The 27,177-nt window shown below is 41.4% G+C and overlaps 1 protein-coding gene across 2 annotated transcripts in view; it reads left to right on the top strand.

Moving 5' to 3' along the window:
- Positions 1-23,690, top strand: part of UBQLN1 (ubiquilin 1) — a 44,134-nt gene extending 20,444 nt beyond the window's left edge. The window contains exons 5-11 of one of the 2 annotated variants that reach the window (XM_075931763.1): positions 16-174; positions 1,264-1,507; positions 5,605-5,747; positions 7,269-7,352; positions 18,788-18,903; positions 19,715-19,883; positions 22,507-23,690. In XM_075931763.1, coding sequence (XP_075787878.1) covers positions 16-174; positions 1,264-1,507; positions 5,605-5,747; positions 7,269-7,352; positions 18,788-18,903; positions 19,715-19,883; positions 22,507-22,659 — 1,068 coding nt within the window. In that variant the 3' untranslated portion in view covers positions 22,660-23,690. Of the gene's footprint in view, positions 1-15; positions 175-1,263; positions 1,508-5,604; positions 5,748-7,268; positions 7,353-18,787; positions 18,904-19,714; positions 19,884-22,503 lie in introns of both variants that reach the window. The other variant, XM_075931762.1, reaches the window with a different exon arrangement.
- The last annotated feature ends 3,487 nt before the right edge of the window (positions 23,691-27,177 follow it).

The following is a 27,177-nucleotide window of genomic DNA, read 5'->3' as shown; positions in this document are numbered from 1 at the left end:
GTTCCACTTTCTTAGACATTAGAACTAGCAAGAAACCCTGCAATGATGCAAGAAATGATGAGAAACCAAGACCGAGCCTTGAGCAACCTTGAGAGTATACCAGGTGGATACAATGCTTTGCGACGCATGTATACAGATATTCAGGAGCCAATGTTGAATGCAGCCCAAGAACAGGTGAGAAATGGGTACATTGAACTGTAGCCAATGACTTCAGTTATTCTCTTATTGTGTGATGTTGATTGCTATAGCATATATATTCATTTTATGGCAGTTACTGTTGATTTGTAAAATGAATAAGTATAAGAGAGTTCCTCTAAATAGCAACCTAGTGAATAAGACAAGCTGAAATACAAGAACCTGTTGGCAAACCCAGCAAGACTTTAGCTTAGATGTTTTAGGATACATTTCTTGAAGACAAGAAATGAAGACACAAGTGACCAGAAGAGAACCTGATGCCCTAAGATTATGGGAAAGGAGGTACCAAGTGAACATGGTGCACAAAATTACCCAGAAGATGAACATTAGATTATAAAAACTGTAAAAATGCATCTATTTCAGACATGTGTTTTAATCCCAGGATATAGGTTGTGTAAATGATAATGAGAATAAAGGGAGCTTACTCAGACTATCGGAAAATTGGGTCCCTTAAGTATCCAGGGGACACAGACTAGTAAGAGAAAAGAGGATGGACACTTATAGGGACATGTGCAGAATGTAAATGTAGACAGATTCACATTATAAAAAGGAGATGCCCAGAATGGGAAAACTGAGCTCCCCTGGGAGAATCCAGCAGGTACCGTCCCTCTACTAATGAGCAAGCTATGAGAGACCCATCAGACCCTAACTCTACATCAAGAATGAGTATAACTGGACTGGTGCATGGCTCTGTATAGAATCTCTGTGTGTAGGTAATCATAACTTTAATGCACATTGAATAATTATAAAATAGGCTAAACCTTGTACTGGTGAATGTATGTGTGGTCACCGCCTTTGGTCTTTGTTCCTAGAGACTCTAAATTTGAAGCAAATACGGTGACTTTCACTCTTATGCTTGAAACTGTAGCTGCCAGAGCTGAACTAATGGTGATGGTAATACATTACAAAATATATTTAAAAGGCTAATATTAAATCAGACAGACTGCTCTGAGAATTATAGTCTTCAAGTTGGTAATAGTGCATATATATCTCAAAGCCTGTCATTTCTAGCAAAGCTAAAACTGATGGTTTTAATGGATGGTATTCCTTGTTTTTCCTCCTTTATAGTTTGGAGGTAACCCATTTGCTTCCTTGGTAAGCAGTGTATCGTCAGGTGGGGACAGTCAGCCATCTCGTACAGAAAACAGAGACCCTTTACCAAATCCTTGGGCTCCTCAATCTAGTTCTCAGAGTTCTACAACCAGTAGCAGCAACAGTGGTGAAACTGGGGGCAGTAGTAGCATTGGAAATAGCACTACCAGCAGTACAGGACCAGGCTCAACCATGCCTAATTTGGGACCTGGAGCTGGAGGTATGTTCGTTATGATAGACTTGTATTTACTTGCACTTATTCAGGAAATGTCTGAAATGATAGACATTCATGTATTAGAAAAGGTTGTGTTTAAATGATTTAGTGTTACTAATATTTACTTGCATAGTTCTTTACTAATATCAAATTCCTATGTAGGAAAACAAACATGCAAAGTAAACTTATCTCAAGAACACTGGAGCCACTGCTAAAATAACAATATAGGTAGAGACCTGCTAGGCAAATTAAAAGCATTCTGCCCGGTAGATAGTGCAAAGTCCAATAATGTAAGTATTGGATAAAATATTGTTAAATACAGCTTATATTTTAAATTATAAAATTAATGTTCCAACATCAGTCATTAATTTGTATTATTATGGTATGTAGGGGCCCTAGTCATTGACCATGGCATCATTGTAGTAGACACTGCATAACCATATAAGAAAAATGATGGCCTGTGCATCAAAGCTCTTATCGTCTAAATCTTATCGTCAAGTAGTAAAGGGTGGAGAACACATATAGGAAGAGCCTAAGGAAACCATAAAACAGCAGCGATCAGCATTAGTCGTGGTATTTAGCTGTTGTTTGGTATCCAGTTTCTTGTAGGCATCACAGCAAACCACAGTTTAAGGATTTAGAGGATGTTTGTAGGGATCACCTCTGTGTGTTGCACAAAATAGCTTGTTTGAAAATTCAGTAAATAATTGATGCAGGTTGGCATTTCTGGCAGAGTGGAGGTCAGTTAACATATCTGCTACTAAAATTATTTTATTTAAGCAAATTATTGGTGGTGCTGGTATCAAGGCTTATAATGGAGGTGGTTGAACATTTCACATTCTTAAACCTTTTTTTCAGTTGCCTATAACTTCACTATGCTAACAGTTCAGTCTGAAAACTTTTATGTTGCTATATATTTAACATTCAATATTTTTAAATTTATCAAAATTATTCTCCATTTCTGAGAACAAAAATAGGGAAAACATGGGTAACTCATGTTAAAAATAAAATTTTGTATTGTCTTTCTTGAAGCCCTAGTATTTCAGTGGTTTAAAAGAGAGAGAAAGTAATTACGATTTAACTGTTTTTACATCCATAACCATGTAACTGATTATAATTCAGTTGGCTAAATGCTGCCGACCCTGCAGGCTCCTAATGCCACTTGCTCGCAGGAGCTTAACCGTTAATTGGAACCGAGATGCTAACTGGTTAATGAGTTAAATTTAAACTCTTACATCTCTAAAAGCAATTGCCCTATTATAAAGGTTGTGTCTTTTGCTATTCCAATGAAAACATAGGAAAAACTTACGTTACATTTCTTTGAAAATGCGGCGAGGAGTCCTGTGGCACCGTATAGACTAACTGAAGTCTAGGAGCATAAGCTTTGCCACGGAAGCTTATGCTTATGCTCCTACACTTCAGCTTATGCTCCTACACTTCAGTTAGTCTATAAGGTGCCACAGGACTCCTCGCCGCTTTTGCAGATTCAGACTAACATGGCTACCCCTCTGATTCTTTGCAACTAGCGCTTAGCTTGTGCTCAGAAATCTGTTAGTGGCTGGCAGCAGTGTTCACTGAAGATTCCATCTTCACTGAGTGTGCCCCATCCCACGCAGCTACTAAACATTCAGTATCCCCAAGTTGCAGGGCCACTGTGTGTGAGTCCAGGCACCAAAAGAGAGAACAAGGAGACTTTTGTGCTCTGAGAGTCCCCTGCTAGTTCTCAGCATGGAGGGAAAAACAGCCTGACTTGCTCCAGTGTAGAGAGGAGGAAGGGTCAGTCTTCTGGTTAGGTCAGGTAAGGTGTGGGTGTGCATGCTCAGGGGGATAAATATGGGGAGGGAGACAAGAACAGGCATGGAGCAGAAGGAGAGGTACAGAAACTCAAACTCTATATAGAGTTTTGGTGTCCAAGATAATCTTGCATGGTGTCGAGTATCAGAGAGGTAGCCATGTTAGTCTGAATCTGTAAAAGTGGCGAGGAGTCCTGTGGCACCTTATAGACTAACACTGGACACCACGGTGCAAATAAGTGACGGTGACATAAACACCACCCTATACCGAAAGCCTACCGACCGCTATGCTTATCTGCATGCTCCAGCTTCCATCCCGGACACACCACACGATCCATTGTTTACAGCGAAGCACTGAGGTACAACTGCATATGCTCCAACCCCTCGGACAGAGACTTACACCTACAAGATCTTCAACAAGCATTGTGTAAACTACGATACCCACACAAGGAAGTGAGGAGACAGATTAACAGAACCAGACGTGTACCCAGAAGCCTCCTGCTACAGGACAAGCCCAAGAAAGAAACCAACAGAACACCACTGACTATCACCTACAGTCCTCAGCTAAAACCTCTCCAACACATCATTAGTGACCTACAACCCATCCTGGACAATGATCCCTCACTTTCTGCCTTGGGAGGCAGGCCAGTCCTCGCCCACAGACAACCCGCCAACCTGAAGCATATTCTCACCAGCACCATATACACCTATATGGTGTACTGTATACAACTATACACTGCACCATAATAACTCCTACTCAGGAACCAATCCATGCAACAAACCTCGGTGCCAACTCTGCCCACATATATACACCAGCAACACCATCACAGGACCTAACAAGGTCAGCCATACTGTCACTGGTTCATTCTCCTGCATATCTACTAACGTAATATATGCCATCATGTGCCAACAATGCCCCTCTGCTTTATATATGGGCCAAACTGGATAGTCCCTACATAAAGGAATAAATGGACACAAATCAGATATTAGGAATGGCAATATACAAAAACCTGTAGGGGAACACTTCAATCTCCCTGGACACACAATTGCAGATCTAAAGGTAGCAAAAAAACTTCAGGACCAGAATTCAAAGAGAAACTGCTGAGCTACAGTTCATCTTCAAGTTTGACACAATCAACTCAGGATTAAACAAAGACTGTGAATGGCTAGCTAACTACAAAAGCAGCTTCTCCTCTCTTGCTATTCACACCTCCAGATCAGCTACTAGAAGTGGGCCTCATCCTCCCTGATTGAATCCACCTTGTCATCTCTAGCCTGATTCTGGCCTGCATATTTATACCTGCCTGTGGAAATTTCCACTACATGCATCTGACGAAGTGGGTCTTTGCCCACGAAAGCTTATGCTCCAACACTTCAGTTGGTCTATAAGGTGCCACAGGACTCCTCGCTGCTTTTGCAAGATAATCTTGGGTTTTTTGGTTTTTTTAATTGTGAAAGTTTCAAATTAGTTTCATTTTGTGCTGGTGTTAAAAAATGTGCAAAATGGAAAGTTAGAATATTTTGATTTCCATGTCCAATGCCCCTCACTCATAACTGTTGGTTACATATTGAAGTTTCGCAGGTTAAGAAAGAACTTGTTTGCAGTGTGCTCCTGCGCAACTTGGAAGTTGACATCTCTTCCGAGTGGTTTGCAAGCTTACTAATGTCTGTAGATTATTCAAACTACTCAAAAAGCACACCATATTCTTCCTGTACAAAGTATGGGAAGAGGTGTGCTGGATCTGACTTGGTAGTGACATCACATAGTCAGATGGTGGAGGAGTGACTAAAATAAATAACCGAGGAAATGTAAATTAATATTTTAAGATACAAATCCAGAACTGTGTGTAGGGAGTCCCGTGTAGTTTTGGTACCGTTTGTGATGAGATAATCAGGTTTTCTGAACTGTTTAGAAGAGTTATGGAGAGTTAAGTGTGCAGTTTGGCCTTTATTACTTGTACTGCCTTTTCTGCCACTGTTAAAACCTAGTTTTCATATTTAAACCTGCCTTCCTAAAAAAAAAAAAAAAAAAGTAATTTGTTCTTGAGATATTTGTTGAAATTAAGCACTAGTTACTTCTAAAATATTAAAACACTTGGCATTTTTCATTTGATAGTGGGTTAAATGTGGAGAAGTTTTTTGAAATACATTGTGGCCAATGTCCATTAAAGACCATAATTAGTGTCTCATGTCAAATTATGGAAACGAATTTGCACTCATTGCCATATTTAATTATAATTAAATAAAAATGTATCTGTTACTATTTTCATGGTTATGCGTTGCTGAAATGGCCATTTTCTACTTTTAAAGCTGGTATGTTCAACACTCCAGGAATGCAGAGCTTGTTGCAACAAATAACGGAAAATCCACAGCTTATGCAGAATATGTTGTCTGCACCTTATATGAGAAGCATGATGCAGTCACTAAGTCAGAACCCTGATCTTGCAGCACAGGTAAACAGGGAGGGGCGGGCATGTGTGTAGTCAACAAGATTAACGGATAAGCCTGAGCTTATCGATTAATCATGTTGTCCTCTACAGGATGACATCCCTAGCCCTCCCTCCCTCACTGAACTTGCATCCTGCACCCCCAAACCCATGCCTAAGGCCCTACCAATTTCACAACCATGATAAACATGTCACAGACCGTGAAATAAACCTTCCCCATGAAATTTGGTCTCCTTGTTCCTAGGAGCAATCCATCAAAGGGGGCTTCCTACCTCTGACTAAGCACGGGAAGGACAGGACACGACACATCCCTCTCTAGCAAACAGCTCTGGAGGTGGAAGTGCAGGAGGGTGGACCAGAGCAAACCCACCTCTAGGGATGCTTCTCTCTGTAGCAGGACATTGTCTGAGACTGGGCAGGAGCCTGAGGTTTCTGCAGATGGAATAGACTTGTGGAGTTGGATCATATCTTCCCTGTGCTGCTGGGAGAGCCCCCTATCAAAGGGGGCTTCCTACTTCTGACTGGGCAGGGGAAGGACAGGACTGTCCCTCCCCTGCAAACTGCTCTGGTGGTAGGATGGGGTGACTAGACAGGAACCATCTCTATCTCTTGGAACCTCCAGCAGCTGCAGGATTCAGGAAGCTCTCTGGTTGCTGCCCCTTCTGTGCTGCTTTCAGAGTTGTACTCTGAAGTAAGGATGGCAGTCCCATGAGCCTCCTACGACAGGTTTGTGATGATTCATGTCTTTTTGGGATCCCATGGTTACAACATGGTGATATTTCAGATTTAAACAGCTGAAAACATGAAGTTTACCTATTTTTTCCTATCCCATGACCATGAAATTGGCCATAATGGACTATGAATTTAATAGGGCCCTGCCCATTTCCCAGCGTCAACCCACAGGCCCCTCCCACACTCCGACCACCCTGCTGCCTATCTCCTGCACCAGCCTGGAGCAAGTGATGGGAGAGAGGTTGAGGGGAGATGGAGGGAGTGGGGTGGTGCAAAACAAGGGTGTTTCGGTTTGTGCAGTTAGTTGGAATGGAAGTGCCTTGTGGAGTGGAACGAAAAGTATCTCATGCTTTAAAACAAAACCTAACGGGAGCTTCAGTGGCTTTTTGCATACATTGAATATTTGCATAAAGGAATAGTCCTTGAGTATGTTATGTGCAAGCCTATCCAATTCATCCTTTTCGCGCTGTCTCATCTGCAAGGAGGGGATGTTTATGCATATATCTTGGTACTTCCATTTGGATAAAAACAAAACAGCCCCCCACTGTCTTGCACTGTGTTAGATGACTCAATGCTTATCAGAAATTGGTTTTGGATAGTAAGTAAAGGAAAATAGCATGGTAATGTAAACAATTTTTTTCAAAGAACATCCTAATTGTCATGTAAAACAGTTAATTATAAATAAACTAAATATACAAGTTGCACTAAATCACCTTTTTCTGGTGGTGCCGGGAGGGAAGCAGCTTTATTTCTGTATTGAGTATTTTCAGCTAAAATTGAACATTTGCCCCATAGATGATGCTGAATAATCCCTTATTTGCTGGAAATCCTCAGCTTCAGGAACAAATGAGACAACAACTGCCAACTTTCCTTCAACAAGTGAGTAAAAGAGTAGTGTAGCCAAATTGCATACATATGGTCTTTTTATTCTGGTTGAAAGTATAAAGGCCTGATCTGTTCTATTGCAAACACTCGCTTCAATTGGGGGATTGGTCTTTTAGATATTAAATTGTAAATGGCTGATTCATCAGATTCACTTCTCCATTCCAGTTGATATCCAAAGTTACATACCTATTAGAAGATAAGTATTGCTTCTACTTTCTGTTTGGAATGAATAATTACTTAATTTCAGATTATAGTTTGTCTAATTTTTTCTTGTGCTGCTTTGCAAATACTAAACCAAACTAAATCCTCCACCAGTAACATGAGCTCTTGGTTTGCATTTCCCTCCCCAAAATATAGAGGCCAGATAGAGTTCCTTGAATGAGACAGTCCACTATGTCAGCATAGGAAGCCACAAACCATGACACACATTATTGAGGCCTGTGCAATGACGCAACTTCCTGGAGGTCGTCGTGCCTTGAGCATAGTTGATACGAATTCTGGGGCTCGGCTTGACTTGTTTAGACTGCATAGTTTAGGGATGTAAAATCCTGTTAACTGGTTAAACATTAAGTTTAACCAGTTAAACAGGGTCGAGCAAGGGGCAGCTCCAGCCCCTTGCTGGAGTTGTTCCCCCACCGCCACAGACGAGGCCTTGTCTGGCCAGGCTGGAGAGACCCTTCGCTCCAGGCAGGAGGCGAGGAGAAAGCTGCTCCAGCTCCTACCAGTTAATGGTAACTGGTAAGCCTCATCCTTACAAGGAGGGGCTTACCGGTTAACCATTAACATCTCTTTTGCATGTGTCATAAAATCACCTTTGTTTTTTCTGGATTAAGCTTTAACTAGATCACTCATTGTGGGTCTCCCCAGAGGCTGGGTCAGATGTTCAAACCACTGAGCTGAGTGAGATGAAGATGCAGAGCTAAAAACATTGCAGCTCATACATCTGCGCTAACCTGTTAGATGACCCCCCCAGTGGGGAAGATGTGACTGAATCCCATGGCAATTGTAGTGATGGTGTCTTTTGAGATGGTGAGGATTGCATAGTTGTCCGTGGGAATGCTTTGGCAAGGAAGAACGCACACATCTGTGTGCCACCCTATCCACTCCTGGGAGAGATCCTAATCCATCAACGTCGTTTCTGATCTGTACTCAGGTCTGTACTAGATTAACGTGGCTAAGATGATCTAAGACATTTAAGTTGTCTAGCCAAAATTATTTCTATTATAACAAAACTCAGAATATTGGACGCTATATGATAAGTTGTCAACATGATGTTTAAAGATGTTGGCATTGGATTCTTCCTTAGACACTGACACATTTCACCAGCTGTGGATCTACATCTTTTCCTTTGGACTTCACCAACCTATTTCAAAGACACATCGTGGGCATGAAGGGACCCCAGCACTTTTAATATCTCAATGAGTTTTACTAGCCTGAATTTAATCAGGGAAGATTTAGAATTTGTCTCTTCAGATCCTGTTCTGTATCTGTTGAAGCTAACAAGTTCCTGAGCCCAAACATCTACACCCCAGTTTTATAGCTTTACAGCCTGAGCCCCGTGAGCCTGTCAGGTGCCAGAGGTGTTCTTTCTTATAGTGTAGACATAACCTAAGGGAAAAACTGAAGAAGAGGGTGGTTAGAAGCCTAATGTGTTTTTTATAGGATTTTTATCTTATACTAAAACATCCAATAAGAATGGTCATTAGAAGAGCTGCTACTTCTCATAGGACCTTTTAGAATCATAGAATATTAGAATTGGAAGGGACCTCAAGTCTAGTCCTCTGCAGTCATGGTAGAACCAAGCACCATCTAGATCAGGGGTGGGCAAAAGGGCCTCTGTGGGCTGGATCCGGCCCACCAATTGGGTTGATCCGGCCCACAGAGGCCTTGCCGCTCCCCTGCCCCCAGGCCAATCAAGGCCTGGGAGGTGGGGAGTGCATGAAGTTTCCTCCACCCTGCCAGGAGCATGTAGCGCTGTGCATTCCTGGCAAGATGGGAGGAGACTTCACACACTTCCCCACCTGCCGAGCCCTGATTCGCCTGGGGACAGGAGGAGCATGCGAAATTTCTTCCGCCCTACCCCTGTCCTGCAAGGAGTGCGAGGCACTTCAGAGTGCTGCACATTCCCCACAGAGTGGGAGGAGGTTTTGCACGCTTCCCTGCCCCTAAGCCAATCAGAGCTTGGGGGCAGGGGAGTGCACGAACCTTCCTCCACCCTACCCCCGCCATGGGAGGAGCATGCGGCACTTAAAGTGCTGCACGTGCCTTCCAGGGCAGAGGAAACTTTGTGTACTCCCCTGCCTCCAAGCTCTGATTGGCCTGGGGGTTAGGGTGCGTGCGAAACCTGCTCCTCACGGGGGAGGGGGGGGAGGGTGGAGGAAACTTTGTGTACTTCTCCTGTCCCCAGGCCAATCAGAGTTTGGGGGCAGGGGAACGCGTGAAGTCTCCTCCTGCCCTGCCAGGAGCGCATGGCGCTTCGCAGTACTAAGTGCTCCTGGCAGGGCAGAGAAAACTTGGTTCGCTTCCCCTTCCTGGGCGAGGGGGAACCTCTTCCTGCCCTGCCAAAGGCATGGGTGCTTAATTTGGGGGGGGGGGCAAAGGGGCTCCCCCACCGCCAGACCAATTCTGGTCTGTAGGTGGGGAAGCCTGGAAGCATCCTGACCCTGCCTCTTTGAGGGTGGCCCCTGCCAAAAATTATTGCCCACCCCTAATCTGGATAATCTCTGACAGGTGTTTGTCTAACCTGGTCTTTAAAATCTCCAATGATGGTGATTCCACAACTTCTCTAGGCAATTTATTCCAGTGCTTAATCACCCTGACAGGAAGTTTTTCCTGATGTCCAATCTAAACCTCCCATGCTGCAATTTAAGCCCATTGCTTCTTGTTTTATTAGAGATTAACGAGAATAGTTTTTCTCCCTCTTCCTTGTAACACCCTCTTTTGCACTTAAAACTGTTATCATATCCCTTCAGTCTTCCCTTTTCCATACTAAACAAACCCAATTCTTTCAAACTTCCCTCATAGATCACATACTGTAGACCAGTGAGTGGTCCCCAACCTTTTGGGGCTGCCTGGGGTGAGGCTGCTCATGCGCCACGCGCCCAGGGCCGGCACCGCACATGCACCCCGGGGCAGAGGCCATGCATGTGCCACGTACTGGGGTGGCAAGGCAACCCAAATCATGCGGAGGGTGCACATAAATGCCCTGGCGGGCGCCATGGCGCCTGTGGGCACCACGTTGGGAACCACTGCTCTAGACCTTTGTTGCTCTTCTCTGGACCTTCTCCAGTTTGTCCCCATCTTTCTTCAAGTGAGATGCCCAGAACTAGATGCAATTCTCTAATCAACACAGAGTAGAGCAGAAGAATTACTTCTCGTCTGTCTCTACATTGGCGCAATCTTGCGCCAAAGCGGCTGCTTTTGCGCAAAAACATGCTGCCTGTCTACACTGACGGGGAGTTCTTGCGCAAGAACACTGACGTTCTAATGTGTAAAATGAGTGCTTCTTGTGCAAGAACTATGGTGCTCCTGCTCAGGAATAAGCCCTCTTGTGCAACTGTTCTTGTACAAGAGGCCAGTGTAGACAGGCAACATGAATTTTTTGGGCAAGAAAGCCCAATGGCTAAAATCCGTCTACACTGGCACGGATGCTCTTGTGCAAAAGCAAATCTCATGAAAACTCACATGCCAGTGTACACACACTCTTGCGCAAATATTTGTTAAAGAATATTTGCGCAAAATCTTGCCGATGTAGCCCTCATGTTTTGCTTATAACACTCTTGTTATACATCCCAGAATGTACATCCATTTTGCTTTTTTTGTGTGTATTTGTGCAACTGTTGACTCATATTTAGCTTGTGGTCCACTATGACCCCTACATACCTTTTTTCAATACTGCTTCCTAGACAGTCACTTTACAATTTATATGTGTGCACAGTGCTTTTTTTGTTTAAAAATAAAAGTGCCGGTACTCCAGGGGAAAAGTTGTTGAGCTCTGACTGGAAGTGCCGGTACTGCGTCTGGAGGTGCCGGCATTGCGTACCGGTCAGTACTGTCACAAAAAAAGCACTGTGTGCGCAACTGATTGTTCATTCTTCAGTGGAATACTTTGATTTTTTTCTTATTGAATTTCATCCTGTTTACTTCTGATCATTTTTTCAGTTTGTGCAGATCATTTTGAATTATGTCCCTAGCCTCCAAAGCAGTTGCAAACCCTCCCAGCTTGGTATAATCCACACGCTTTATAAGCATACTATCTATGCCCACAGTGTCCAACCAGTTCTGAGGCAGTAGCCACTATAATGAACTAGCCACACTCAACTGGCCAAATAGCCATATGTGGCTAGCATGTTGGACACCACAGCTCTCTGCCATTATCTAAATAGTTGCTAAAGATACAGAACGGAATCTGTCCCAAAACTAATCCCTGCAGGACCCCACTCAATATGCCTTTCTAGCATGACACTGAACAATTGATGACTATTCTCTGGGTACCCTAGCTCCTACCTCCCCCAACCCTCTGCTCCTCTACCCCATGTAACCCAAACCTTCTTTCTACACCCCTGCTCCAGCCCTCTTCTCCCCCCACACACACACCTTCTCAGACATTGCGTCCCCTCTTACGCCCCTCCTCAGGTCACAACTCCCTCTCAGACCTTGCACCCCAATCTGCTGTCCCTGGTTACAACCCAAATCCCTGCACCCCCTCCTGCCTCAGACTACAACCACCTGCACCCCCTCCTGCATCCCAGTCGGCTGCCCCAGATCACCCAAACTCCCTCTCGGATACCACACCCTAAACTCTTACTGCAAGCTCCCTTCTGCACCTAACCTTGATCCCAGACTCCTGCACCTCCTCCATTTAGTATAATGGAAGAGTGCAGCTCTTGACCACTTACCAAATTCTTGGAGTATGGTCCCCCCATCAAAAATTGCCTTCTTCTGATGTAGGTTTTATTTCCCTCGTTGTTTAATGAAGAGGTCATGCAAGACTGTATAAAATCCCTTACTCTTTAGTATACCACATCTACCGTTTTCCCCCTCATCCACAAGGCTTGTTATCCTATGAAAGAAAGCTACCAGGTTGGTTTGACATGATTTGGTTTTTACAATACCATGCTGACTGTTGTTTATCACCATATTATTTTCCAGATGTTTGCGAATTGGATTTTTTAATTATTTGCTCCTTTATCTTTCCTAGCACAGAAGTTAACTGGTCTGTAGTTGTCTGGGTTGTCCTTATTTCCATTATTTATAGATGAGCACTATATTTGCCTTTTTCCAGTCTTCTGGAATTTTTCATGGCTTTTCAAAAATGATAGCTAGTGGCTCAGCTATCTCCTCAATCATCTCTTTGCATAATCATAGTATGCATTTCATCAGGCCTTGGTGATTTGAAGGCTTCTAACTTTTCTAAGTAAATTTTAAAATTATTCTTTTCCTATTTTAACTTCTGAACTTACTACTTTTCTTCAGCATTCACTATCAAATCACCATCAACCTTCTTGGTGAAAATCAAAACAAAGAAATTAAGCACCACTGCCATTTCCCCGTTTTCTGTTGTTTTTCCCTCTTCAAAGACTGGGCAGGCCCATTTTTCAATGGTCTTCCTCTTCTAATATATTTGTAGAATGTTTTCTTGTTACCCTTTATGTCTGTTGCTAGATTGAGCTTGTTTTGTGCCTGTTTTCAAGTGTGGACCTTGAAACTGAACCCCTCTCCCTAAAATGAAAGGATTTCCACAATCTCAAAAACAGAGAAGACAGTCGTTCGTTCTTGGCGTGTCCTAATTTTCAGCCATGACCTTTTGAGGCTCAACCCTGGGTGATGGGTGAAATATCCACTTGTGGAGGCAGTAGATCCCCTGTCCCCTTCCCACTGTCTCCCTCCTCTCTTCCCTCTCCTTCCCTTTGCATCCTACTCACTGTGTGCTTGTCCCCTTCCAGCCAAATCCCTGAACCCAAGCAAATTTTTGGAAACCCCGCTCTATTTTTCTGCGTTTCTTTCTTTTTTTTAAAAAAAAGAGCGTTTTGTACCATGTGCCAGACATGCAGAAGGTATCTAATTAAAAGATCTAAATTTGAGAATAAGAAATGTCAGCCACAGTTTTTGTTTTTTATATACCCTGATAACTTGACAGGCCGGTAGCTTGCAAATTCCCAGTACCCTTCTCATTTATCCTGGGGAACACAGTTAAAGCAGGGGTGGGCAAGCCTTTTGAGCCAGCTGGCAGACTGCTTGGCCAAGGCCCCGAGGTACGCTCTCTGCCTACTGTAACCTGAGGCTGCTCAAAACGGTTGGCGGTTCCCTCTAGGTGCCAAATGCCCCGCAGGGGGGGAGGCTTTGTGCTCTGGCTTTGCCCCCCAGCCCAATCACCTCCTCCATAGAAAAGTGTGGCCCTTGACCACTTACCAAAACCTTGGAGTGGCCCCCCATCAAAAATGATTGCCCATCTCTGAGTTAAAGTTAATTGAGAAATCTGTCCTTTCTTTACACAATAAAACAAGGTGTCAGGCCTCAGCCTTAGCCGGCATTTGCCCCCTCCCCCTTCCCCCAGGAAGAAAATGACTGTAATCAGACTGCAAAAGCTGCCACCTCATTTTCACTTCACACAAGTTGAGGGCTTCCTATGTTTGTTTCAACAGTGGTAAGCACCTCAAACAATGAATAACTGCCAATGGACATGGATTGCGGCAGTACAATAAAGGCCGGCTGCTGCTTCAACAATAATCACCGTTCAGCTCATAGAACCAAGAAGGCAAAATGTCCCATTGAGGCAGCATGGTGAAGCCAGCTTTATGTACCAGTGTGGCAGAGCCAATATTCCTAGAGGAGAAGGAATCAATTCCCCAATACTGTTTTCACCAGGCAAATATACCTCCCATCCACTGAGAAGAGTGAAGACCTACCCTACCAATACATCCTCTCTTCTTTGTCACCACATCCCTCTTCCCTGTACACCCATCTCTGTAGGCTCCCATCACTCAAGCTCATCTCCCTCCCTAAGCAAATGGTCTCCCTGCCCTTTCAAGAATTTGAAGAAGTAAAAAAATCCAGTTGCCCCAGACCAAGCCATTGCTTAACTGTGGGAAAGCTCTGAAGGACTGTGGACCAGGTGAAGGGAGATCTGTTTCTCCTGGTGATTTATTGCTCCACTTAGTCCAACTTAGCTGGCCCTGGCCCTGAAGACAAGCCAGCATCAGATGCCTGCTGCCACAAATGATCCAGCCTTCCCTGAAGCGCACACATTTACCGCACACACAGCATAAGGCTGGCTGGCCTACCTGTCTCTTTGCCTAATGCTTTGAAAAGTGATGATAACCCTGCCTTTGCTGGCAGAGTGCTTCAGCATCACAAAGTAGGAGTTGTTGTCATCCCATAAAGTCCCAAATTGAATGAAGCAGAAAGATTTTGGATTTTTTTTTTTTTGTAAAATTGCATTTCTAAGCACTTTACATCTGATGACGTCAAAGCACCTAACCAAAACCAACTAATTTACTCCTGTGAGGCAGGCAAGTATTATTATCATCCCTTTTTTCAGTTGTAAAAACTGAGACACAGGATAATTAAGTTCCTTATCCGCTGTATTTTAATCAGTGGAAAAACTCCCCTTGAGATCATGTCTTAAATTATAGGTCCAATGTCATACTGGAAATCTGACAAGAAACCCCAGATCTTCACATTTCTAGTAGTCAGGAGCACAGGCCTCTGGCTGCATTGAGGTGGGGACATCACTGTCCCCTACTACAGGAACTCAGTTAAGCTGCACCTGATCCTAACACAGTGTAAGGGCAGGCCCTGCTCCTGTGTGCCAGGCATACCAGGTTTGGCTAGGCAGGCTGAGCCCAGCATGATCCAAGTGTGGAGGAATTAATGTGGGGGCATCCAAGAATCTGGGAATGGATGGTTCAGTGGTGAAATCTGAATGCACAGGGGTTCTGGGTGTAGGGGCAATGGGACTCTGGGATTGGGAGAAAAGTGGGACCTGGTGGCGTGTCCAGGTGCTGGGGAAGTGGGGCTTGATGGGGTGGGGAGTCCAGGTGCAGCTTGCTGGGGCTCTGTGCAGTGGGAATCTGGGTGTGCGGTACTTTCAGATGTGCCCAGGTGTATGGTGGCGGAAATGCTTGTCAGGGTGAGGGTGTAATGGGCCTTCTTAACCAGAGAGCCCCAGCTGCTGCGGAGAGACTGTTCATGCTGGACTCCCATTTCCCCCGTGATACCTCTATTCCCCTTTCTTCTCTGTTCCCAACCCTCATTTCTTTCCATCTGCCCTCTTCCATACCCCATTCCTTCCACACTGCCTCTTCTCCCCCCACCTCCTCACCTATTGGCTGAGGCAGAGGGTAGGGGTATTTGAGGGAGCTGGGGTGCAGGAAGAGGTTCTGGGCCAGTGGTGTGGGCTCTGTGAGGGAGTTAGGGTGTAGAAGGGGCTCAGGTCTGGGGCAGAGGCTTAGGATGTGGGATGGGGCATGGAGCGTGTCCCTCGTGTGGCTCCCAGTGAGTTGCACATTGGGTCTAAGGCAGACTCCTTGCCTGTCCTGGCCCCATGCTGCTCCAGAAAGCAGCTGGCATGTCCTTGTTGCCTTTTAAAGGGCAGGTGGCTCTGCATGCTGTCCTTGATTGCAGGTGCCTCGCTGCAGATCCCATTGGGTATGACAGGAGCAGCACCAGCATGCAAGGACAGCTTGTGGAGTTTCCCTGTTTGCCACAAGCCACAGTTTCCAATCCAGTGTAGTGTGTATGTGGGGGGGGGACTCCAAGGCTCAGAACGTACCATCTGCAGTACAGAGTCTTGCCGTGGGCTGGATGTTATCCCTGGGCAGGAGTTCCCCACCCTTGGTATACATCATATAAGTAGCATTCTGGTATATCAGTAAGGTGTTGGTATGGCATTATAGATAATACAGAGAAGGAGTAGTGGGTATGCACTTGCAAAGTTTGAATTTTATTAGAAGTCCTATTTGGAAGATCAAGTATGTCAGATGATACATTTTGCTGGAAGACTAGTGAGAAACAGTGCTTGTCATAATTCAGGCCAACTTCATTGTTATTTCTCCTCCTCCTCCCCCTGTCATCCACCAAAGTCACTCATTTTAGGCTCCAGCTCTTCAGCCATCGACTTTCATTTCCTCCTGTCTTGGTGTGTTACAGCTTCATAGCTCTCTAATTTACACTGTGATATTCCTAGCAAGCCAGACTGCTTAAAAAGTCAGCAAATTGTGATTTTCTTTTTCTCCAGATGCTATGCCCAGTATATTACCTGCTATTATAAATTATTGGGGCTCGACAAACTGCGGCGAGAGCTTCTTGCCAGCTCCACACTGCGCATGCACCAGACCGCATGAATGGGGCACACGGAGTGACCGTGTGAGGCGAGTAGAAACAGCATTTAGTTGAGCCCTGTAAATTATAACATAGCTCCTTATAAAGAAGCACATTTATTTTTAAGGTAAAAGCATTAGAGAGAATGTTTCAAAACAATAAAAGAACCAAAATGTATGCTAAAAACTTAGATCACCAGGATAGATTGGTTTAAATCACCAAAAAAAATCCCATAGATTTAAATCAAGTTACCAAAGCTAAGACTAGCTGTGCTTAGAGTACACTTAATTTTGGAGTAAGTAAGCCCCATTGCACTAGTGGCATTTCTGTTTTTTTGGGACAACAAAGATAAAATGGCATTCCCTTGGAAAAGCTGAGTTATGCTGAAGTAAAATAGGATACAGATTTATAGCATCACCATTATTGTCTGTGGTCAGGATGTTCCCAAAAAAGGGGAATGTATATATAATATAAAAGAAAATGACAGTGGCAGCTGGCAACTCTAGATTTCCCTTACTGCAGCTTTCTGTATTGTATACTTGAGTGATAGATTCTAAACCTAGTTAACTAATTAAACAAACCATAAGGATTAGCTAAGCTAATTCTTTTTCTAGCAACATCCAACACAGCAAACAGCTTGGGAATTTACTTGTCAAATCACACTTACACTAAAAGGCATACAGAAAGTTTTGAAAAATGATACCTTGGGGTTTTAACCCAGAAAAGTTTATGCCCAGATAAATCTATTAGTCTTTAACATGTCAGAGGACTCCTTATTTTTTTGAGTTATTCAGGTTACTAATGAGTTGATCCACTCAGCCAGACCCATAGCTTCATCCACATAATTTTCTCCTAATAAGCAGGTTTCCTTAGGATGATTCATTCTTCCAACTACATTATCTTTTTGCATTGCTTACACTTGACACATTTTCTTTTGTTTACACAGGGAACTAATTTCTTCTAAAAATTCCCAGCTAGAGTTTCTCTTAAGCCCAGAAGCCAGGAATGTTTTTCTGTGGCAAAAGTGTGGAGGAATATAGAAAGCTGTGTGTCTCCTTAATAATGTCTTCCCTTGTTCTTTTCAGTCCACTGTTCCTTTCTATACTGCCTCCGTCCTTTTCTATATATTGTCTTTCTGTCTTAAGATAATTTCTTAACTCCTGCCGTGCTCGGTCAAGGTCCATCACCACATAAAAACAATCCTATCCAGCCTGTGTCTCTTTGCACATGTTGCTTTTTCGTCTGCTAAGAAATTGAAAGCCCAGAACTTTCAAGAAGCAAGAACCGGTTGTTAGGCTGGACAGACTAGAGCCATTAATTCATTTTTATGAGACTTAAGTGTAGGTGTAGCATATTTGGGATGAGACTTAATTGTAACTTATTTAAAAATGAAAAATGTATTTTATTACTGACTTTTTAAAAACTATATATATATATATATATATATATATATATATATATATATATATATATATATATATATTTTAAAATCAATTTTTATCAACCCTGGAGATGACTCCAGCTGAAACTCTGGGCTCTGGTAGATGGGTGTCCTTCAAAACTCACAACTGGGTTTTCCTTTGGCTACAAGTTCATAATTGTCTCAGAACTAAGACTGGGCAAGCCATCTTGTTTCTGTGTAGCTCAGGCTATTAACCTCCAGTGACAGGTAATCAGGAGACAATCATCCTCTCCTCAAAGGTATAGCCTCAGAAAGCTGGATTTTTGCATCACTGGAAGTGGGTAATTTGCATTCGCTTTTTCCTAGGGATTCTCTAGGTAATTCTCTTCATCTGTGTTCTAGAAAATCATTCTTGTGTCTCATCGTAGTTCTTTGAACTCCCCCAAGAAGTTACATGCATGGGCTAGGTTTACATGTAGCAGCATTTTTTGAGGATATTGCTTTCTCTGTCACTTGTCTCCACTCTTGGTAGAGCTGCTGTTGCAGAAGAGGGCACCATTACAATAGGGGTTGCAGACTAAGGCATAAAATAAAAAGATGAGCAATGATGGGTATTGAGGGGATGAGATTGACTACAGAAAACAAAGAGTTATAAAGATTAACTTGGTAAATGTTTGCTACATAATGTGTATTTTCCCTTTTTTAGATGCAGAACCCTGACACGCTGTCAGCAATGTCAAACCCTAGAGCAATGCAAGCTTTGTTACAGATTCAGCAGGGCTTGCAGACACTAGCAACAGAAGCACCTGGGCTTATACCAGGGTAAGAACTGCCCCAACAAACTTGTACACATCTTTATTTATTTTAAATTTGCTTTATCAGTTTTTTGTCTTGCTTCTGTCAATTTAGAAGCTTCTCTGCTTGCACGAATTGTTCTACACATACTCTATCTTCAGTTTACTAAACACCTTGGCTGCGTCTAGACTGGCAAGTTTTTCCACAAAAGCAGCAGCTTTTGCGGAAAAACTTGCCAGCTGTCTACACTGGCCGCTTGAATTTCCGCAAGAACACTAACTTCCTACTGTCTGAAATCAGTGCTTCTTGCAGAAATACTATGTTGCTCCCATTCGGGCAAAAGTCCTTTTGCGCAAAGCTTTTGCGCAAAAGGGCCAGTGTACACAGCTCAGATTTGTTTTGCGCAAAAAAGCCCCGATTGTGAAAATGGCGATCGGGGCTTATTTGCAGAAAAGCGCGTCTAGATTGGTACGGATGCTTTTCTGCAAAAAGTGCTTTTGCGGAAAAGCGTCTGTGCCAATCTAGACACTCTTTTCTGCCAATGCTTTTAACGGAAAACTTTTCGGTTTAAAGCATTTGCGGAAAATCATGCCAGTCTAGACCTAGCCCTTCATTTTAGGCATTTTTCCCCTTCCGTGTATGCTAAAATGCTAATGTTTATAAGGGATCTTACTGTGTTTGGATGCTTTTGTACTTTATTTACACTAAAGTCACGTTCTACATTTCCACTGATATCCACAGAATTCCAATGTGACAGTTGTTGAGGGCAGGAATAACAGAATATGATCAATTTGAATACAGAAGTGAATGTTAGCATTGTTGTTCCTCATCTCTGCAGATTTAATCCTGTTGTAGGAGGATTAGGAAGCACTGGAGGTCCTACAGGGACAACCGTACCTAGCTCCATCCCCAGTGAGAATACAAGTCCAGCCTCAGGACTCACTGAACCTGGTCACCAACAATTTGTTCAGCAAATGTTGCAGGCTCTTGCCAGTGCAAATGCTCAGGTAAGATAGCAGATAGATACATCTTAAAGTTGTAGGATGTAGCTAATTTTTTATTTATCAATGTAGGCTAAAAATGGCAGTAGGAAGGAGTACTAGAGGAGGAGAGGGGGAAACACACATGCTTAATACTGCTGGCCCATGGATGGATGAGAGGATCAGGCTAGAAAACTGTTACTTTCTTAGATATGAGAATAAATACTGGGAGAAAATGAAATTTTAATATTTGTCCTGGTGCCCATTAGCCCTTGAGTTCATATGTAAAGAGAAATGAGTAGAATCGCTGTGGATTTTGGGCCTTTCACTTTTGCCTCTGGCCTGTCATTTTTTTTAAGCTATTTCAATTCTAGGTAGGTTTCATTTGCATTGTCTTGATCTGAAAGACTGAGATAGTGGTAGAAGTTTCCTACAGGGTGCAAAATGTCCTCAGTACAGGAGGCCCCTGACTTGCGACTGCCTGAGTTTCGACCCCCCGCACTTCAAATCATTTTTGTAAGTGCAGAAGGGGCCAAAAAACCACAACTTACTTCCTCAGCCTGCATTTACGATGGCGCCTATTGTAAATAAGGGTTCGAGTTATGACGACTTCACCCTGTGACACTTCCCCTGGAACCAATCACATCGCAAGTTAAGGGTCTCCTGTAATACAAAGTGATAGAAATGTAGCCGTGTTAGTCTGGTGTAACTGAAACAAAAAACAGGACTATGTAGCACTTTAAAGACTAGCAAGATGGTTTATTAGGTGATGAGCTTTCGTGGGCCAGACCCACTTCCTCAGATCAGATAGTGGAAGAAAATTGTCACAACCATATATACCAAAGGATACAATTAAAAAAATGAACACATATGAAAAGGACAAATCAAATTTCAGAACTGAAGGGGGAGGGGAGGTAAATGTCTGTGAGCTAATGATATTAGAGGTGATAATTGGGGTCTTTATTCAAACTTAGGTGTAAAGTGTCAAATTTAAGCATGACCGATTATCTTACCCATTACAAAGATAGCTTCCCCAATTATCACCTCTAATATCATTAGCTCACAGACATTTACCTCCCCTCCCCCTTCTGTTCTGAAATGTGATTTGTCCTTTTCATGTGTGTTCATTTTTTTAATTGTATCCTTTGGTATATATGGTTGTGACAATTTTCTTCCACTATTTGATCTGAGGAAGTGGGTCTGGCCCATGAAAACTCATCACCTAATAAACCATCTTGTTAGTCTTCAAAGTGCTACATAGTCCTGTCTCTTGTTTCTGTAATACAAAGAGCAAATTTAGTCTTCTCAATGCTATACAGTTCTTAATTTGGGTTCTGCCTCTTACTGCAAACTTGAAACAAACTAGGTTTCAGAATTCAAGTTTAGTTGTTTCAGGCACTGGACTAGCCCCTAAGATTTCTGCTAATTCTTGTTTGTACAGTAACATCTTATCTTCAAAATATTTGTCAGCCTAGTTGCTATATCAAGAGTCTATACGGACAAAGAACACTCACTACAAATAACATTGTGCAAATGTTGACACTAAACTAGAAATCAGAGGAAAAAGTTTTTGCTTAATTTGTTAAACAGAGTACCAAGTAGCAAATAAAATAGTAGGTAAAAATGTTGGATAAGAGAAATGTTTGTGTGTAAACAATGTAGAGAGTTCAGAACAGCCATACAAACTGTGCTGTAATATTCGAACATGGATTTTATAGCTGGAATCCAAGTGGAATGGCAGCCTTAATGAAGAACAAAAAAAGGGTTTTTTTGCATTTCTATGGCTTGATCACTAATTCTTGTAACAATCTTCACTTGTTTAAAAACCAAGTATTTGAAAAACAGTTTCTCCTTTGTTGCTTACCTACCAAAACTGGAGTTAAAGAATTCTTGGAATGACAACATCTGGAAACAGCAAGAAGTGTAATTTCTTTAGCCTTTTTGTTTACTATAGGTATTTTAAATAATTTTGTCACGTATAATTAAAATGGTTTCAAAGGCGGCTTCTAACCATCAGATGTTTGTACAGTTCTGTACCATCAAAGTTAGTCAGAGTTCTGCTACTGATTGTGTGGGAGCAGGATCAGACCATAAAAGCACAGCTGTTCAGTTCTCCATTTAGATGTTGTGGCTGATGTAAAAGATTTTGCAAACTTCAAATATTTCTTTTTAAAGCCTTTAGAAATTAAAAAAGTGATATGCCAATAACAGGAATGTGCCATCACATTGAGTAACACCATTGCCAACAATACATTTTTTTAATCAAAAAATCTCCCAAGTAAGTATACTAGTATCATTGAATTTAACATTTTGTTTCAGTTAGAACACTCTAGGAATGACACTTAAGGAATTATTTTAAGGAAATAATTCTTACTTTCACATGATCTTGCTTTGCTCCCTTACATCACATCAGACATGCAGCATCTCTTCTATTCTTAAACCAGTCACCAAAATATGCTCAGAGAAAGATGCAGTTGTTCATTTATTCCAATTTTGCTATTTGGTTTTGGAGACTGAAAGGAAACTTTAGTTGCAGAACTAATAGGCCAAGGCAAAGTATGGAACAGATTCAACTGTATTTTAATCATCTAGTACAATTTGTTCACTGTATTTGTATTAAGCTTGAAATAAATTGTTCTCTTTTTAGCAGTTGCAAAATCCAGAAGTCAGATTTCAGCAACAACTGGAGCAGCTCAGTGCAATGGGCTTCTTGAATCGTGAAGCAAACTTACAAGCTCTAATAGCAACTGGAGGAGATATCAATGCAGCTATTGAGAGGCTACTGGGCTCCCAGCCATCATAGCAACATTTCTTTAACTTGAAAAATGTAATTTATTTTTGATAACAGCTCTGAAATCTTTAAAATACCTGCTTTATTTCAGTCTGACTCTTGGGATTGTCTTGTTAATAACAAATAACAAGCCAGTCTGATGCATTTTAAGGTGGAGTGCAGTAGTTTTCTTTGAACAGTGGGAATCAATGCTTTTTTCACTCAGTTGTTGCATGCATCAAACACTTCTTTGTTCTGCATTAATTGTGATTTTTTTTTTTTAAACAACTATTATCCTTCACAGTTGAATGAACAGGTTTGTCTGGCCTGCAATTGTCCAATTTACTACTTAAACATTAGCTTTGGGTAGTAATTTATGTAGAATACAAACTATTAAAAAAAACAAATTAAAGCTATGATTTGTGGGTATCAAAACTGCTTTTTGTGACTTCAGCATGTATTTTTTGCTAGTAAAATGCTGTAAGATTTATACCAGTTGATTTAATCTATCATCTTTTATTTTATTTGTATAAAATATACACACCATATACACATTGGAAACATCTTGCATCTAGGAACTTACACGTTGTAATAGAACAAATATATATAACCAAAAATGCCAGAACAAATAAAACTGACACATTTCCTTGTGCAGAAACATCAGATTTTTGGTAAACATCTCTCAGCAAAAGAGCTTAGGAAAGTTCATTGAAAATATTCCATAATTATTGATCTAATTATCTCTAAATGTACATCTAACTGTACAGAAACCTGCATTGTAATATTGTCTCAGTATTCACAAGGATTGACTGTAAATTATCTTAATCTTTGTGCAGATAGAAAGAGCACTATTGTTATGCTCTGATACTGCTTCTAAGGCTTTTTGGCTTCTCATTGAGATTCTAACATGCATTATGATTTGTAATTGGAAGAATTACTTTCACTGACAGTGTCATGTGATATTCTAATTACTTTTAACCACCATGTAAAAATACTGTATATCTTCTGAGGTTTTATTGGTAGCTATTTCTCTTGTGCACAGGTAATAAATGAATTAAAAATTCTTTGTGAGCAATTAGTCTTGTGTTTTTGCACAATTACTGATTTTTTTAACTAAGTGAAACATCTTGATGTTTGGCATTTGAGTAAGAATTTTGGAGCATCATACAGACTTATTTTTATCGAGATTAACAAACAATGTTTGGATTATAAAAGAGAGGGGAAGGAAAGGAAATCAAAAGTATGAAGACTACCATTAAAGTAGGTAAAATGTTACAGATGATGAAAAAGCACACTTGACTGTTCATTCTGTTTAGAAAACCAGCTCAGTTTTGGACGGTGTGTCTCTTCTGTAGCCTGTTTCAAATTTAAATATTAGTAATTGAAGATTATTCACTTTGTATTATTTATACAGTACTTTTATCTTTGCATTGTATTTTATCAAATGATGTAAACAAATCCCTTCATTGGCTATTCAGTATAAATGTGATTTACCTTAAAAGGTGATGGGATACATAGGTTAAATTTACCTTTTCCTGTAAAGTTCATAGATTCAAAGTTGTTCACCAAACAAGATGAACCAAAATAATTTTGAAATAAACAATTTATTGATGTTTACATTGGTTATAAAATAGACTTTGAATATCTGTTAGAGCAAACCAAAAGAGAATGTGCAGCTCTGACTTGTGCCTTTCCTGAATGGTAAACATTTTAGCTGAACTTTGGCACTAATAAGAGAATTGCTCAATTGCAATTGATGCAATGCTGGGGAAAAAGCTCAATAAAACCTTACTCACAATATCTGCTCAATGTGCAGTGGAAGTAAAAAAAACTGAACAACATTAGGAAAGGGTGGATAATAAAGATTATAAATGCTACTATATAAATAGAAGGTACACCTACACCTTAAATACTGTGTGCTGTTCTGGTTGTCCTATCTCACAGATATATTGGAACTTGAAAAGGAACAGAAAAAAAACAAAGGAATGGGACAGTTCATCTTAGAAATAGACAACTGAGGGGTTTTCTTTCCATTCCCAAAGATTCAGATTAAGGTCTCTCTCAATTTAAATATTTTCCTCAGTCTGTGAAAAAGGCATCCCTTCAGGTGAAATTCAGAGTGAATTAGTGAAGGCATAGCAAATTACCTATATTAACCACCCCACCAAGATTTTCAAGTGATCATTGTTTCTGGACTTACCTTGATTAGTGGACTTAAAAAATAGGTATGTTCAGAGGACTTGACTGGAGAATCAAGAGCTATTAACATCTCATCTATTTTAATACACACTGGCTTGTGCTGTCTTTTTAAAGTATGTCAAATGACAAAGTAGGAGAGGGAAATCTGAATCCTGTTGAAAAGCCTCACTTTCAGTGAAAGTAGTACAGAAGATTAAGTTCAAATTGTATGAACTTTACTTGGAGATAACATATATATCGGTTGGTGTCTGGATCATGGTTTGTTTGTAATTTACCAAGGGTGGGGGGAGACCCTTCCTGCTGGCTGTGAGCAGCCTTGGGCAATCTGCTAATCATCCAGGCAGCATCTGAATCTCTCCTGGGCCACTGGACAAGCATACAACTTACAGGAAACACTGCAATACAGTTGTTGAATGGGAAGGGCTGAGGGTTAATTTTGACTATATCATTCACTATATGATCTGATAACTCTTTTCCACACAGTATGTTAGAGACATGCGCCCTGAATTTTTACTTTTACTTACTCACAGTTGGTAAAACAAAGCACAACTTCAACACTGCAGTAGTTGGTAAAATAAGCCTTTCACCTATTGCACTGCATGGGGTATGTGTATTGAGAACTAACTTTTTTTAAATTTAGATTTGACTTAGTGGAATCACCACAAGAGGGTGCCATTTACCTGAATTTAGTGTTGACATCAACCAGGGTCTAGATTGGAACAATACCTTCAACTTTGTGTGTGTGTTGGGTTGCATTTTGGCCCCCATTTAAATGTGATGCACTGAACCATAATCTTACAACTGAGGTCCACTTCTAATTTGTTTCTCTTATAAGAAACAAGGAGGATGTCCAAAATAATCTGAAAATCTTTTTTAGTTCAGTATTTTCAAACCATTTGTATACAGGTTTTGGATTAAATAGGTTTGTGTGCATTTTATACAAGAGTAATACAGAAATGGATCAGTCTTTTGCACTCTGACTTATCATTCATTTTTCATGGAAAATACTCACCAGATAGCTATCAGTTTTTTATTTGTCTGGTATAGTGGAGTTTCACTGCTGTCCCCAGTTCTCATTCATAGCACTGTATCAAGGAGGCACAGTGGTGGGATTTCTTGGTGTACCACCAGGGCAAGTCTTAATTTCTATTGGAAGAAGCTATAAACACTTTTAAAACTGGTAACCCAGCTAATGGTTTGATTAATTTTTCTTAAGATGCCTTTGAACACAACCATCCTTTCTTCAAAAGAAGTGACTGAGTTGCATTAATCAAGATGGTAAGTTTGGGATAAGAGTACTCATGGGGGTAATATATACATTGCAATATCTCAGAAAGGTTCTTCACAATATTACTTCTCTTGTAGAGCATCTCATAAAAAGTATATCCTGTGATCACTCACAAAGTTAAAACTCAGCAAGATAACAGGTTTCAAGTAATATGTGAAGTCCATATTTTGATACCTATATTGTAGCCCCAAAAATCAAACACTTCCATATTCTTTAAATTCTGTGAATTGTGACTTTATGCAAATATTTCCAATTATGGAATTAATGTGAGACATATTTAAAATATATCTTGTAATGAGGGGGTTTCTTCTGTTTAATAGACTGGCCCCAAATACATTCAATTGAGAGTAATGACTATGTAGCTCTCCTGTGCCCTTTCTCCCACAAGCACATTCATGAGAATAGTTTTGTCCACATCCATGAGTAGTCCTTTGTCTTTGCTAAGAATACTTAAGGCTGTAGTTTTAACTTTAATAAACACTTTAACATCTATAAAGCATTACAAATTAAAGTAAACATGTTTTTAAGAAGTTACATCTGAATTTTAAATACTCTTAATTGGAAATGCAGCCTTTACTGTGTACATTTTTAAATGACTAGAACAACCTTAATTCATGGGCTCAGTTTGGGAGGGACGCTGAAGATAATATGCTGATTTGCTTGTGTGTATCTGAAATCCAAAGACTGTGTCTGTAGAGAGCAAGGTGCAAGCCACTTACCTGATGGAGGCTTCTCCCCTATTAGAGGACTTTTTCCCCTCACACCTGCTCTGAGTTCTTAAGGCAAAAAGTTATGATTTGGAATTCAGTTTGGTAGGGATGTAATCAACTAATTGACTATCCAATAAGCTTATCCGACAGTCAACACACTAGTTTACTAGTCACTTCCCCCTTGCTGCCTCTATCAGAAAGAGGCAACAAGAGGCAGGAGAAGATGAAGGGGTGCTGGGGGGGGGGGGAACTGGTTTAAAAGCCAGTTCCCTCCCACCTCCAGCTCTGGGAGAGGACAGGGACGCAGTGGCCACCTTCCACTTTTGAAATGTACAAGAGTTCCTGCTGGGGCTC

This window comes from Pelodiscus sinensis, chromosome 6 (assembly GCF_049634645.1).
Source record: "Pelodiscus sinensis isolate JC-2024 chromosome 6, ASM4963464v1, whole genome shotgun sequence".
Classification (NCBI taxonomy): Eukaryota; Metazoa; Chordata; order Testudines; family Trionychidae; genus Pelodiscus; species Pelodiscus sinensis.
The sequence above is the reverse complement of the archived record's forward strand: the minus strand, read 5'-3'. Positions and strand labels throughout refer to the sequence as shown.